This window comes from Zosterops lateralis, assembly GCF_965231275.1.
Source record: "Zosterops lateralis genome assembly, chromosome: 1".
In the NCBI taxonomy this organism is placed as follows: domain Eukaryota; kingdom Metazoa; phylum Chordata; class Aves; order Passeriformes; family Zosteropidae; genus Zosterops; species Zosterops lateralis.
The window spans coordinates 47,691,566-47,708,169 of record NC_139762.1 but is presented as its reverse complement, the minus strand read 5'-3'; the positions used below and the strand labels follow the sequence as shown (position 1 = coordinate 47,708,169).

General features: G+C 41.2%; 1 protein-coding gene across 2 annotated transcripts in view; it reads right to left on the bottom strand.

The window, feature by feature from the left end:
- The window catches only part of BMPER (BMP binding endothelial regulator), a 145,535-nt gene that overhangs the window by 116,191 nt on the left and 12,740 nt on the right, over window positions 1–16,604 (bottom strand). The window contains exon 3 of one of the 2 annotated variants that reach the window (XM_083863580.1): window positions 6,647–6,746. The exons of the other annotated variant lie outside the window; for it this stretch is intronic. Coding sequence (XP_083719706.1) covers window positions 6,647–6,746 — 100 coding nt within the window. The remainder of the gene's footprint in view (window positions 1–6,646; window positions 6,747–16,604) is intronic. 2 annotated transcript variants of the gene reach the window in all.

The window sequence follows — 16,604 nt, the reverse complement described above, 5'->3', positions numbered from 1 at the left end:
GAGCAAACAGCAGCAGAAACAAAGACTCCTCCCAGTGCTGTTTTTGCCTCTTGCATACCACTGGAACGGAATTCTTCCTTTCCCAAATGTCTTGTGTTCCATGTATAAGGTGAAAAAAATTTGCCGTGCAGGGTTCCTAAGAGCCTTGCAATTCAAAATGGCATACAGTTAGAGCTGCCACTGAATCTTGAGCTGATATCCAATGTGCTTGCCAAGCCTGGCAGCTGGAGAACTTTCTGGTTATGAGGGCTGTCATGAATGACATTGCCCAGTGACAAAATTACTTGCTCTTGTACCCAATTTTCTCACACCAGAAAAATCATCCATCATCTGCACAGCTTACCCCTTCAAAATTAAATAGTAAAAAAAAATCTTATTCCAGTACTAAATGTCCTAACATGCTTATAATTTTGTTCCAGAGAAACATTACATGTAAAACCATCAATGTGAAAATCTGATGGTTGATGGGAAAACTGTTTATGACAACACGACAAGACTGTTCATTAAAAGTTTCTTATATAATGGAAAATTAATTCATCAAGGCAATAAGAGTATCTTAAATTTGAGGCGCTACTGAACACAACAGAATACACCAGACATTCAAGAGATATCAAATGTGCCTGCTAAGGCCTTTTTTAGAAGTGTCAATTCAAAGAAAGAATGGAAAGGCAGTGACCTCTTCTTACACATAACCAGATGTAATCAAAGGTGGCATTGTGATGATACTGAATGGTACTATCCCTGGTGGCTATTTGCTTCAAAACTTTTGTCTTTTCTTCAAAAGCTAACATCTGAATGAACACTGAGATGAACCTGTACTTCCAGCCTCAAGAAAAAGACCTTCTGGTTTAGAGCTGGAACACCAAGAGACTCAGAAGCAGTGAGAAGGGCCAAAAGAAAAGTTAAGACTTGATCATGTCCTCAAACCATCTCATAGCCAGTCCCTGACAGAAGCCGGGTCTAGATTACTCAGATGAAGGTGAAAGAAATTTCTTTAGGAAAATATACCTATCATCTTCACATCCCATCCCTCTACATCCATGTATTATCCCTTGCCTCCGACAGCTGGCTTTAGAGCATGCAAGGATGGGCTGCAAGTTATAGTGCCCCACTGGGGCCCTACAAAAAGGTCCCCCCAGTCAGTCTTGCAGCAGGACACCAAATTGGTGTAGGGTACCTCATACTAGGAGTGTCCAGAGGCAAACAAAGCAGAGGGGTACATATGAATCCTGTTAGTAGAGCAGCCAGAACACTGATAATCTCACAACCTCTCTCTAATTTCCTTTGCAAACCAGCCCTAACAGTTGAAATTGGCTGCAATCCTCAACCATAGTATTTGATATCCTTCCCAAGAAATGCACAATTAACTATGATATCTTTGGATATTCAATATTTAGTAGACCTAGCACTGTTTTTGCCTGGGCTGGGATTCCATTCTCTGGTAGATTCCATATCAGTGGAGCATAGCACAAGAATTTCTAAGATCAATAATTAATTATTTAAAAAAAACCCAAAACCATAAAACCAACTACAAAAAAAACCCCACAAAACCAAAAACACAGTAATTCTCAGAAGTTAACAAGAACAGAAAATGCAAAATTGCACATGGGAAGTGAAAGAAAAGTCTGACAATTCTCGTTGTTGTAAAAGAATTCCCACCAACTTTGTCTTTGCACATCCATAGAAAATTAAGATCTTAAGATAACAGAGTAGAATATGGCACACAATTTTAGAAATGCAAACTTTATGCAGTCCTGAGCCAGTTAAATCACTTCTTCAGAGTGCAAGTAACTTACTATTTGATGTGTAGAGAGCTCTGTATCTAAGTGACAGGTTTCCATCCAACTAAATAAGATAATGCTGCCAAATCTATTTCTATAATCTCAGTGACCTCATATGTTTTCATTAACTATATTAAATAAAATGAGAGATGAAAAGTGGCCTATTTATCCTATGCAAAAGTAATAAGAGGGCCTAACTTTTAAGTATTTTCAAAATGAATAGCATGCTAGAGGTACATAGTATGTTTTATAAACTACAGTAAATATCTGTCAAAAGAATAATCTTACTGAAAACTTTTCCTATTAGACTGAGTTGCCTGCATTCTCCTTGCAGCAGGGAGCCATAATCATGGGCCACATTTCTCTGTTCCAGACTTTTCCCAAACACAAAGCAGAAATGAGCTCTGCCCCACCAACTCAACTACAATCAAGGTCCTATGGGCCTAAAGTCAAGAACAGTGTTAAAACACATGGCTAGTCTGGAGGATTTAAATCTTAAATCTTAATTTAAATCTTAGACCTCATTGCAGCCTACAATGTCCTCACAAGGGGAAGCAGAGGGCCAGGGAGGGCAGGCACCAATCTCTTCTCTGTGGTGACCAGTCAGAGGACCCGAGGGAATGAGGCTGTGTCAGGGGAGGTTCAGGTTGGGTATTAGGGAAAGGTTCTTCACCCAGAGGGTGGCTGGGCACTGGAACAGACTCCCCAGAGAAGAGGTCACAGCCCCAAGCCTGACAGAGTTCAAGAAGCATTTGGACAATGTTCTCAGGCACATTCTTATCCTGTGCAGGGCCTGAAGTCAGAATTTGATGATCCTTGTGGGATCTTTCCAACTCAGGATATTCTGTGATCCTGTGACAAAGCAAAGCCAAATTTTTTCATATGCTACTTTCCCACCACAGTGAATTTCCTGATTGCAAATGCTATACTAGTGGCTGTTACTTTTTCTGTTAATTACAAAACATGAAAAAAGAAGTGCTAGAAATTATCTAAGTAGCATCCTGTTGCATATTGGTAAAACCTTACAAAAGAAAGGCCTTGTAAAACCATGGCTCAGGCCTGCTGCTTCGTCTAAGTACAGCTAACAGCTTAGCCTGACCAGTTCCCATGAGAAAAGAACAAGCACCTGTGAGAAGAAAGACTTAACCTATGCAAAGCACTTTCTGTTTAGGAGACAGGTATGAAAGCATCGTTAGAGAGGAAAGTTTTTGACAGACACACATATAAGCTACTACTGACCAACGGACTGAGTAAGCAAAAAGTTACTAACCAATTAGAATTAAACTCAATGCTTTTAGGAAACCATATAAATATGAGCTGGGTACAGTAAAGATTGGCTGTGGTGCATGAAGAAACAGGTGTCTTTGTCCGTCCCTACAGCATACAAATACCCAAATGGAAGCAAGGGGCTTATGCTCGGCACACAAACATTTGCAGGAAAATTCTCTACCAGCAATTCACTTTCTCCTGCATGCAAAGCTTTGAATAGGAGAGTTCAGATGTGTGCACTGCTGCAGATATAATCATAGAATAGTCTGGGTTGCAAGGGACCTTTAAAGGTCATCTAGTCCAACCCCCCTGCAATGGGCAAGGAATGTCCTTGTGCTCCTCATGATAGAATAAAATGCACTGGCAGAGATGTCACAAATGGCTCATGAGTGGTGGTTTCCTTCCTACACAAGTCTGCTCTTGAACATGCCCTTTGGTCTTAATGTTGTCCTCCTGATGTTGCATTCAGATGACAGCATTCATTCACTCACTCATTCATTCATTTCTTCACAAGGTAGGAAGACCTGAAGCTACCAAGGAGAGCTGGCAAGAGCCTCTAAGGCCTGATTAAGCTCTCCCAGACTCTGGGAACAAAGCCAAGAAAAAAAAGCCGGCAGGTTCTGATGTCTTTCCTTGGTAACGTTTTTGTTCATGTTTAGATGAAATGCAACTAGTAAAAAAATAAATAAATAAATAAATAAAATCCCTGTTTCCCTTTTCCTGCTTGCATTCCCCCATGGGCATTCTGGCAGCTTGACAAAATAGTAACTGAGAATAAATGCTGCAGGGCCAAGTCCTGGCTGCAGCTGAGCTCTGTGTGGGAAGTGCTGCGGAGCCACTGGGCCCCAAAGGGAGTAGCTGAAGCCTGCAGCCAGGCTGGTGTTTGCAGCCTTGATTCCCCAGTTACCCCCCCTCTCATGGGACACTCATTTTAGGTCTCACACAGAACAGAGCAGGCTCTTCAGCAGTGTTCAGAGTGGTGGGAGAGCAAGCAGCCTCCCCTGGGGTAGAGGTGGTTCCATCAGCCTCTTCCCCTGGAACCAGAGCAACCTGGTGACAGAGGGTGGTGTCAAGACTTTAAATGTGGGTGCATATTTTGTTTTGCAGAAAGTGCAGAAAAACTCACTCAGAAATTTCACATCTACTTTGAAAATTCAGTCCTTGAGAGCTTTTTATTTTGTTTGAAATATGAATTTAATGTTCTTCTTGCCTTTTAAGCTCATAGAAACTGCCATCTTAGATCAGACCAAAACCCCTTCTAGTCAAGGGGTCTTCTGTCTGATAGCAGCTACTAAGAGACACCTTGGGAAGTTTGAAAAATAGAGACCAAGGTCCATAGCTCTAGTTTAGACTCCAGAAGGGCAGGAATAAGCAGCCTGTTTGACTCAGAGGGAAAACAGGGCATTTCGGTTTGTACTTTGCTCCTTTCCCAACAAACTCATCATTCAATTTTCCCTTTGAAGAACTGCTGAAGGTTGAGTTGATGGTGCCACAGAAGTATCCTTTATAACACTCAGAAACAGTTGGCATCCAGTTATTGTCAACTCAGAGCCCAGTATTGTATTTGTAAAGTTAGGACTGTTTTGTCCTGTGTGCATCCATTTATTCCCATCCACATTAACTTGGCTGCTTTGTCATCAGTTGTTCAGTGCCCTGAGAACCTTCTGCAGCTCTTCACAGGCCATCCTCTTGCTTTACAATGCTACAGAGATTGGGTCAAACAGCAGCAAACTTCCCATCCCTCTTCACCCCTTTCCTAGATCATGTCTAGAGCACTTTGACAAATTGAGATCTTTGCAACGATACATTTGCAACCTTTTTTTACTATGAAAACAACCATACACTAGTTACATATTTGTTGACGAGAAGAGTATCTCTAAAAACTCAGGGCTGCTTATTTTCTCCAGCAATTTCCTTGTGAGGGATCTTGTTGGATGCCTGTTAGTGAGATCTCTCTGTCCATTGATACATTCAAAGGACCCTAGCTAACTCATCCCTCTTCTATCTCAAGTATCCATGTGCCTCCTAACTCTATTTTTGAATAGTTTCTATCAATTATTCCATTAGAGATGTCAAGCATACCAATCTGCATATGCCAGGCTCAAGCCTACCAATAATGTTCTGCAGGTACTCACCCCAGTTCAGGATAAACAGAAAATCTTAAAAGGAGTCTGAATTAAAATACTGTTTGAATGAAAATATTGTTTGTTCAGCTTTGAAACATTCATTCTTTTCATATGCATATATATGTATATAGATTTTTCAGACCATTGAGCAAATACACATCCCAGGATGAAACTGAAAAATCAAACTCCATCCTAATCCAACTGACACTTAGCAACCTTTTCCTACAAAGCTGATACTAAACATGGTTTGACAAAAGAACTTAATTACATGTAATTTATGTAAAATCTGTAATTTCGAATTCTTGTTTCAGTAATGCTTTAATGTTTTTTCCAGTTCATTTCCTTCTCTTTTAAGTGTCATGTATCTAGACAAATCCCCAAACTGGGACTTGCCAAACCTATTCCAAAGCTGCAGCACAGAAGCAAATCACAAGCACAGCATCTAACACACCTCTGCAACCTTCCAGGAAAAATACACATCCATCATGTCTCTTCCATCTGAATTTCAGTGTAATCTGTTTTCCTGCATTTGTATTTCCTCTGGGAAGACAAGAAATGCTTTTATTTCCCAACAATTTATCCTACCCTATCTCTCTCTTAATCCCACACAATCACCAGTGGAGAACTGAAAAATGACAGAGGAAAAATAAAATAAAGCTGTCTGAATTTGACATTCTTCACCTCATTGATTGTGAAAGCAGCCCCTCAGCAAAATTTGTGCTTTAGAGTATATTACTTACTGCATCAATGTAAATAAAAAAGACTACTTTTCAACTTCATCTATTAGCATATTTTTATGTGGTTAAACACAGCAGATACATGCCATGCATGCTTACATTTTTTATTATTATTATTATTTGATCATTATCTCATTTTAAACAGCTAGGAATATACAATATTGGTCAATAAATAAATGTATAATATTCAGATTGTTGTTTATTTGGCTTTCATAAAAATGTCCACGATATTATTGTTTAAATCAGGAAAGATTTAATACAATTAATAAAGTTTGCTTGGTTTGTGTCCAGTATAAGGAGAAATAGGAATAGCCACGGACAATTACTCTGCTTTTCATTACTCAGAAGTATTATTCTTACTTCTTCCAACCACATAAAAAGTAAAAGAGATTCTTACTGACTGGTGACTACTAGCAGATTGAAGTTGACCTAAAACATTTCTGATAAAATTAGAACAGGGGTAACTCTCAAAAAACTGACAACATAGTGATGAAGAAAAAATATGTATTTCTAAAGGACTGTTGTTGTGCAAGAACTAATAATTGCAATACAAATATGTGAATTTATGTATTTCCCTCAGCATTGTAAACATCTATATTTTAATTATGGTTACTGCCCTCTTCTAGCCTCTGGTGACAGCCAAGAAGCTCCCAATTTAGCCCTATCTTTGGCAACTTAAATGTGCACTGATAACATTTTAAAAAGAGGGAAAACGACAGGAAGGGAATGGCACCTTTGCAACGCTCACAGCAAGCTCCTCTCTGCTTAATGACGAGAGCACAGTCCTTGGAGACCACTGGACACTTCTCCCTTTTGCACGTCACTTCCTTATTCTGGAAAAAAAATAAATAAAAAAAAAAGACAAGAGCTATTGCAAGCAAATCAAATGCAAATCTACCATTTCTTGCAATTCAGAAAACAAAATCTGGGGCCAGCAGTCTGCTCTTTTGCTTCAGGAGAGGCCCTTGTGATTCAATACACCTTTCTTCTCTTAAAGGAAAAAAGTAGAAAACAGTCATCAAATAATCCAGGAGCCCAAGTAAATGGCTTTTAAAGCCCACTTTAAACAATAATTCATGCCTACTACCCAGTCTCATACAGAAAATGTGTTGCACTGAAGAAATTCATGTTACTTAAATGAACAACTACCTACATGATGTGCTTGTTAAAACATTCTCAGGGTCTTGAGGAGCTGCCCCATGAACTGCACAGCTCAGGAATCGCTTCTCACAGTGACAGAAGGACAAACAGCAGAGAAAGAGCTGGTAACCTCAGAGAAGACAAAATTCTGCCACTGCAGAAAATCAGTTTTATCTAGAGGTTACTATGTACTATATCAGACAAGATGATTAGTGTAATTCATCTTTCTCCCCAAAAAGATGAGAATCAATGAAACACCACAAGCATACAGAGTCACTGTACATTACAAGTGTCATCTTGCTATGGCAGAAAGCCAGTGATTTCCCAAGGCCAAAGAGCACAGTGACCACATTAAGGAATGTCAATGCACGATGTGCAACAGCAGGCAGCAGAAATATTCCATTTATTGCCTACCTTGCCCCAGTGGTGTTAACCCTTTTGGTCATCCCTGCCATTAAATAGGTGCACAAAACAAATACTTTGGGTGTTTCTTTTAGTAAAATTTTGCTACTTCAAATTCCTTACTTTAAGTAGCCCTCTGAAGTCACCTCCACCTATAATTAGTAGCTCAGTTCATTAGGTGACACAGGTGGCCATCTAGTACATGCAAGTACTCACCTCACCCAATCTTATGACTTAATTAGAGACCAAAAAATCAAAGGGCTAGAAAAATGTAAATCATAAAACTAAAGAAAAAGAAGCTGTGCTTTCCAGTCTTTTTTATTTTGCTCCCTGTGGTCTTATTCAAGGTGCCTGTGAAGAATAACACGCAGCTTTTATTACACTCCAGCCCTTTGTCTAAAATCAGAGGTTTATTTACTTCAAAGTCACTGCCTGATCTGATGGGAGCTATAAAGGCACTTCAGTCTTATCAGTGTAAATGAGGACTCACTCTCCCCAAGACGGTGTGAAATTAGCAAATGAGAATCAGGCCCTAAAGCGCAGCTGCAGCAACACAAACGATTACTGTAAAAAGCCAGGTCACTGCTACATGCTGACTGTTCTGCATCACTCCAGCACTGCAGAGCGACCATAAATGCAATTTAACCAGCAGGTTAAGCTGAATTTATGGCAGGTCTGTAGCTCTGGACTGGCACAAAGCAACCACGACACAGAATTGCAACTGGTTCAATATCTCTTTTAAAGTGCTCAGTGGAATCTTTATTCCCTTTACAGGAACATGGTGCTCCCGTAAAGTCTGTTGAAGGGTAGCAGAATCAAGCTTACCAACTCAGCTACAGTCCATTTTAAAGGGTCCTGCTAAGATCTGATTCTCTTAAATGAGTTTGCTTAAGGAAAGATTTAATAAGCCCATCAGCCCCACAACCTTCATCTATGGGAAAATCTTCAGCATGATGAAAGTGGGTGTGAAGGAAAGTCAAAACTCAGTCTAGAGTGTATTCCTGTGGAGAACATGGTTCACTCAGCTGCAGCATGCATCGTGCGCCTCTGAGAGAAGCAAGGTGCAGAGTGCCCTTCAGAACCAATCCAGCTGGGCTGGATGTGTGTAAGGGTCCAGTGGGCAGGTACCCATTGGATTCCCTCCTCAAGGATGACATTATTGTTGCAGATGGCAGAGAGAGGGACAAAAAAATAACATAGCTCTGCTTTTTTTTTTTAGTTCTCTGGTTCACAGAGGCCTACTTGGGCAAATTCCTCATGGAGCCCAGCTTCCCAGGCAATTTCTCCTGAGTGCTGTCTGGATCACTGACTCAAAGCTCAGTTATTACAGCACAGTGCTAAAAGGTGGGGAGGAGATGCCACACAAAACCTACTGCACCTTTTTCTTTGTTTGTTTGTTTTGGTTTTTTTGTTTGTTTCTTCCCCCCACACACACACAAATTAAAGAGGAAGGTTAGCTCTGTCCCTTGGTGGAGAAGCTGCATCCTCCTGCCTTAAAGGACAGCTCCATGTATCCCAGGTAAATCTTGTGCTTTGCCAGCACAAGAAGAGCAGCTAAGCACCAAAACAGAGTGGGATATACAAAGCTGATGTTCATCCTCTCTAGCTGGTTATAGGTAAGGCCCAGACAGCTCCAAAACAGGCTGGTTTTAGATGTCATCCCAAGCTGCCTAACTGCCCGTCATCAGGGCTGGGCTGCTCTTCCAGGGTATGAGGTATAGCATCACTCAGGGTTGCAGCCCCACCACTCCGTGTGGGGCCTTTTGCTGAAAAAACATACAGTAGAGAAACAACTGCAACACAGTGCTGCCCTGGCATAGTCCTCATCACAAAATGCCTTGTGAAGAAGAGATGAAGGTAGCTCCAGGGAAGTGCATCCTCCTACTGCTTCTGTTAGTATTATTACTATTATCCCAAAATTATTTTTCAAAAGTCCTGCTGTTTTATCGCAACACTATAACTTATGGAAAACAAGGTCAGCAGATGTGGAGGAAAGGGTTAATGTACCATGCTGATCCATCACAGGCCTGCAGCAGATAAAGCAGAGCTGGTAAATCATTGTTTAGTCTATTGCAGTCAGGCATTATCCAGTGCAGATCTCCTGGGTCCACTGGGTGTAGAAGTACAAAAATAAAACAAAAGAGTAATTGTCATCTGGAGGCTGGGCTTTTTCCTTCACCCAGTTGCCCAAAACACTGCTCTTAATGTCTACTGTCCATCTGCTTGTTTCACTTCTGCTGCATCCTCCCCTCCCATTTCACAAGGGCAAAGTGGAGGCTGAGAGCAAACAGGACTTAAGTAACAAATCCTTTCCTTCCAATTATGTCCCCTCCTACCCCCAGTAATCATAACATTTCATTACTTGTCTCAGCCATACATTTAGAAAGTCACTAAGTAGCTGCATGCAGGAGAGCTGTATTACCAAGCCTCCATCTGTGCTGTCAACAGCGTCTCTGAATCTGTTGAAAGCTCTCAGATACTTTGAATTTTGCTGTTCTTAAGAGAACACTTCTTAGACGGCAACGATCAGAAGCCAACAGTTATGGGAGGGTGGGGGATTTTTCTTCCCTTTTGTTTAAAGGACATGCACTCTGGCACCAAGAAGTGCGGAAGAGACACATGGCCCATAAATACATAAACCGTTTGCTAAGTCAGAAACCTGGGAGTCAGTCAAATCCATAATAGGATCCCAAGATTCATAATAAATAACTTTTAATTATAGTCCTGCACAATAGTTATTTTAAACAGATGGTTTATAGATTCACATCTGGGATTATTTTTTTTTTTTTTAATTTAGTGCTCAGGCACACACACAGAAAGGGAGAGAACCTCAGCTAAGGTTTCTATTAGTGTTGGAAAAATACCTATTTTTTTTAAAGAGGTCAGGCTGATCCAGAACAATGCTGCTGCATCTGACGCAACTCCCCAGTCAGTGCTCAGGTCAGCAAAGGGTTCACTCTGGAATCCCAGACTCCCTTGGAAAGGAAAATTTAGGGAAGTGCTGGAGGATCACCCTGGACTCATCACTGCACTCACCAAGCACAACTGCTGGAGAACTTGTGTTTTAATGCCTCTGGGGGAAAGATCAGAAATTTTGCTGGGTGTCCGTGTTTCTCCCCTCTCTCACACTTTGACAGTGAGAACCAAGAGTCTCCTTAACTTGGCATGCAGAGGTGATGTCAAATCCCCACACAGAAGAGATACACTAACCAGACCCAGTATCACTGCTACTGCTTCATATTACCTTTCCTACAACCTCCTCTCAACGCAATTTGTTCACTTTCTACATACACCTCATATTTCTACTTTCCATCAAAGAACCCCACACAAAACAGCCCATTCTGGCGACAAATTATATCAAACTAACAGCCTTAAACTCATATGGTACAGCTAAATAAAATGCCAACATGAAAAGAAAAAAAAAAAAAAAAAAAAAAACACACACACACACACACTTAAAAGGAGTCTGAATATTTGGCAGAGATCTTGTAGAGGATATGTGCCAAACCACAGCTTGGAAGCCACAGCCAACTTTCTACAGGGTTCCCCACTGGACTCCTGCCGGCTCACAGCAGCCACCAAGAGGATGGCTCTTTTCAACCTGGATTTGGCTTCAAGAGGGGGAAAAAAAAGAAAAATAGGAGTCTGCTTCATCTCTTCAGGACTGTACCAAGTAGTGCTTCCATCAGTGGTATCCTGAGCCCACTCTTGTGCTGTAACAGCTGTCTGCAGAAAACATTGCAGATGTGGTTTCTCAGGGGGCCAGATGTCCACAGTGATGGTCTGAGGTTCGTTTTTTTCTTTCTTTATGTATTGAAAATGCTTTTAGGAAGCTTGCACTGCATTTCTGATACCCCGAGGTTATTAATTATTTATACTGAATGGGAAGAATGTTACTTAAACTTTCATTTAACCAAAAAAATGCTGTGGAGAGGAAAATAATAAAAGCAAGAGAGACAGATGAGGTAGAAATACCAACTACCATTAGTGACTAATCCTGAAAACATTCATTTTCTACCATTATTCATCACAGTCCTGCTGGTAATTTTGATAGGACTCCTCAGGAAGTAGCTTAAGGGTGTCACTAAGTTTCTGCTAGGCGAAGCCTGTGGCATCACACAGAAAAACAATAACAATTTTCAAACAATGGCCAAAATTACCACCAAGGAATTTGGGATGGAGCTTTCAAATACACACATGTGACCTTAGGAGAAGAAAGAGCCATTTAAAATTAATGAAACAAGTGTATTCAATTCACATAGGCAGCCTCTCCACCGCAAGGCAAAGGGCAGGCTTGAACGCAGACTCCCACCATGTGCTATGTTCCCCGTGTTCCTAGCCATGCCCTGGGCTCCCTGCCAGGTGTTGCACACAGCCAGAGCATCCTCTCAAGCACACAAGAAGCCACACTCATGCCACACGGGCCACAGGAGCAAAGGTTTGGGCCAGCAGTGGTCACAGGCTCTGTCCCTCAGCAAAGCCTGGGAGCTCCTAAGCCTGTGCCTGCACCTATGTTTACGTGCAAACAACCCCAAGTTGGGCCAACTTGAACTCAAGAACAGGCTCAGACACATGCTTAACTCACGGTCTAGACAAATCCTGAGGCTCTTTCTGAAAATAGTACCCTTGCTTATTTGGCACTCCTGCCTGGAACTCTCTGTCTCAGGTCCGATTTACAAACCTCCCTTTAACTGGCAGAGTTGATGCAAGCAAGAGGTCCCTGCTAAAATCGTGGGACTGCTGTCTTCCATGAGCATTTCTCTACCTGAGCAGGAGCCACACAATTAGGCTTCGCAGAGGAGACATCAGTCCCCAAGGAGAGATGTTTGCAGACCCTTTGAACCACTGTCAAGGGAAATGAGGACAAGGTCTCATTTCCCTTATTCCCTTTCAATTATCTGCTGGGGATTTTTTTTCTCTTGCAAAAGCAAAATTTGTGGGTACAGTAAAAAAATAGTTTAGCACACTAGATGCATTTCTAAATTCAAGGTGGAAAAAATATTTCCCTATGAAAGGATGTTTTTTTCTCTGGAAAATGATAGAGTTCTCTCCATTTGCCTACATAAACCTACAAAAACCAAGGCATATGCTTCACCAAGAGAGAAAAGGTCCTGTTATTTTAAGCACATAAAATTGTAATGGGACAACTCACAGGAGTGAAGTCAAACATATGCTTCAGTACCTTCAGCATTAGGTCCTTGCCTGTGGCAGAATATGATCATGATTTCAGCATGAATTGCAGTAGATACAAATGACAGTATTTTAGTTCAGTTCACAGTCCCTCTTTCCTTTTTTAAGCAGAGCACTCAGTAGCCTCCAATTTGCCCCTTCATCCCTGTAATCTGTTTAGCTTATCTGGCCTCTCAGGGTGAGCAGGGAGGAGGCTGCAGCCTTCCCTGTGGTGATGCTCAGCCAGCATCAACCATCCCCCTTCATAATTCAAGCTCTCCCCGCTCCCTAGGAAAGATGATTAAAACAAAGGCCCTGCTGAAAGATGATACCAAAATTCACTTCAAGTGGGTATTCCCCACTGCTGTGAGGAAGACATGAGTATGTGCAAGCGATGCAGGACAAATCACTCACAACCCCTTATGGACTGAACAGATTTTTTTATTTTTTCACTGTGCTTAATGATGTTCACCAGCACAAGGAAAGTGACCTTGGTGGCCTGCTGCAATCCCAACAGTGCCTGACAGCAATATTTGGTGAAAAGAAAGCACCATTGCTTCCTCCAACATTTGCTGGCATTAATACTGAGGCTGCAGCTGGGGTCAGGGTCCCAGAACATCAGACGTTTTGCAGCATATCCCTGCTCCAGTGAGCCCAGGGACAAAGCAGATATGGCCAGACACAATTACTGTAACTGCAGATTGAGTCAGTTGGAAAACCAGAGCAGGATCCAGACCATAGCTCTCAGTCTCCCTGCCTCCACCTCCAAGAGCACCTTCAGATTAGAGGTCTGCAGCTGCACAGTTATAGGCATTTTACCTGTCAGCAGAATAGCATGGCAGTCTTCTAGCAATAAGAGACAGGGTCTTCACAAATTCCTAGCAATTCATACTGTAGTGAAAAAAATACCCATAGTAATCCAGGAGCCAAATTTCAAAGAAGGGTTACACACAGGGATTCTTATGGCAGACCACACCTTCACATTTCATGAGATGCACACTTTTAAAATTCACATCTTTATCTGTGAATTTTAATTCACAGGAGTCTATTTCTACTTTGTCAATGAAGAGTTTGAATTATCAATTACCTGAATCTGATGACAATACCTAAGAAAACTGTAGTCGCAGGCAATACCTGTCAATTTGAAGCTCGAGCTGCAAACGTTTACCCATGCTGCTGTAAAAGGTTACAGCTCCCTGACCCAGGCCTGTGAGTTCTTCCCCTTGCTGGATGTTCTCAGCTACACAGATCAGTCAGCAAAACCTTTTGGATGATTCCTGCCCAACTTACTTTCAGCTAAATAGGTGATGCTAAAGGCACGATCCAGCCTAGTCCTAGTCTGGTTTACCCTGACAGAAGCTGGTAGAGAATTCCTTCTCCCAGAGAAGTGTCAGGCAGTTGAGGGCCATAAAAGATTCCACCACCTAAACTTGATCAACCAAACACAGCTGACGTCAGCAGATGTGGAATAGCATTGCTGTCCTGAGTGTAATAGCTCCTGGAGCATACTGGTCCCCCTTAAATGCCATAGGATGGCTTGGAGAAGGAGAAGCTTGTCAAGAAAATTAGTCTGAAAAATACCCTAAATAAATTCTAGTCCTAAAAATTGTTGAAGATGGCACTCATGGATTATCAAGTGATTTCACAGAGGGCAAAGCAGATTACACCAAAGGTTTAAAATAAATTACTATATCATTTGAATTCAGCAAATTTTAGATCAAGTCATGGTATCATGTTCTGGCTCATCTCAAAAATTAACCCTGCCCATCAAAAGAGTGCCCTAACAATATTCTGCTTTTGTTTCTTTATTAATGTTATCCTGGTACTATACATTGTTATTTTGCAGTAGATATTGTCAATAAAAGAAAAACAAAGCCATTAAAACAATAAAAAGGACATCAAAATCAAGGCACATCAAAATCAAAGTCTATCAGTTCAGAATTCCTATTTTTTGAGAACTGTATTTTCTATTAGAGATTGAATACTGACAATAGTATTTTTTCTTCTAATGTTGTGAATTAATATTTCATTTGACATTTATTTTAAAAAAGATGCATGGACTGCTTTTTAAATAAGTATCATTTCAATACGTTCTGATAGGCTAAACCTACAAATACATTATCCAAACAATAGTTACCTGTCATTGCATCTTTATTACCTTCTCTTTCTGAAGCTTGCTTTCTCAGTCTTTACACTGGAGATTTCAGCAGTGGCAAATGCTCTAGTTTTGGGCTTCAGTCTGTTCTAAAAACTTTGAACAAAGCAGCCCTTGAGGCCTGTGTACTTCTTAAAGACTTTAAAAAGCCCAATGGGCCTCCTAACTTACTCTGCAACAAGTCATATCCCATGAAGGAACTCACTTCTGTACAACACAAAAACAGGGCTAGATTAAAGAAAAGGAAAGAAAAAGAGCAGGGTCCCCTGCTGCTCTGTCTGGCCAGAATCGCGTCTTTTACTGCCCATATCCTCTAAAGAAACGATGCTCTCATGATACATTACCCTAATACATCACCAAGTGACAGTTTTCTCATGATACTGTATCCTCAAAGATGTGATGCATGCCAGAAGCAGCGACAGGAGATCTCAGCTGGGGGAGAGAAAGGGGAGGGGTTCTTTATTTTCTTTCAAATCTTTAAGCTACACTTTGGGGCTTTCTAATGTTATTTTGTGAGGAAAATCCCTGTCAATCGTAGCTTTATAATCCAGAGGGCTCCTAGTTTTGCCGTACAGCTTTTAAACCAGAAAGCACCAAAAGAACAGCCTCTTCATTTAATTGAAGCAAGTTTTGAAATAGGACCAAAACGCTTGAGGAACAACAACCAAACAAAAATAGTAGCCCAAAAGAAAGAAGCAATGAGAGTCTGTTTTCTATTATGAAATTATTTAGGCAAAAGGCCTCCAGACACTGCTGTTTTAATGAACTTGCAAGGAAACTGAGCACTGACCCTGAATTTGTTTTCTTACGTGATCTTGCCTGTGCTACACAGTGGTTTTAGAAAATAAAAAAAGGTTATTCACAGCAGTCTGCAGAGAGAAGGCTCAGCCTCCAACTTGTCAGTCAGTATAGACAAGAGCAGGAAGAGATGAGGAGGAGCAGAGGAGGCAAAAGCTTTCAGGATCTTTCAATGCTGCCTTCAACTCGCAAACGCTCACTCATTTTTGCTGCAACTGCTGCTTGGCTGCTAGTAACATCTCGCAAGGGCCATTGTCATCCTGGGTAATGGGCAACTCACAGCAGGCATCACCCTCAAGCTGTCTTCATCCAGCTGCTGCCAGCAAAGGAAGGCTCAAGGTCATGGGAGAATTAGTCAGAAAATCTTATGACACCATGATGTTTAATTTGACACATCTCACTTCTGTGTGTTTCTACTTCATATCTACTGAAACTTCTTTGCTTCCATCAGATGCAAAGAAGAAAGGTAGAATAAGCTTTCCTTTGTTGTGATTGATCACACTGCCAAATTAAGTAAGTTTGTGAGTTTCAAAACTAACTTCAGCCAACACTGTAGCTAATAGGAGAAAAAGCGCATTTTGACTTGTGAACTAAGCAAAAGCGATATGGAAGTCATTGGGAAGAAACTAAAAGCCAAAGCTGTCAATGTCACTTTCACAGTCCTTGAGCTGACTTTGACCATATTTTGTGGCCTGGCCATGGCTGCTTTTGGGTGAGATGTAACAGCCCTCAATCACAGCAGTGATCACTTAGCCACATAACAATACCACTGCAGTCAATGAAACCACCCATGAGAGCTCAGAGCTTTGAGTCAACCTCTTCAGTGCAGACACATGCACAGTGCCCTATGCTCTGGGTAGACCCTGTTAATTAAACACTTATTTTTAAATGCTGCTCTGGAAAAAATTTGCTGTCCAAAATAAGAAACTCATCTTGCACAACCACTTTCTTCTTGAAAAATCCAGTGGTTAAAACATGTTTTTGCATAATCATAGCCCTGCAGGGACAGTTCTCACTTCTGAAAAGC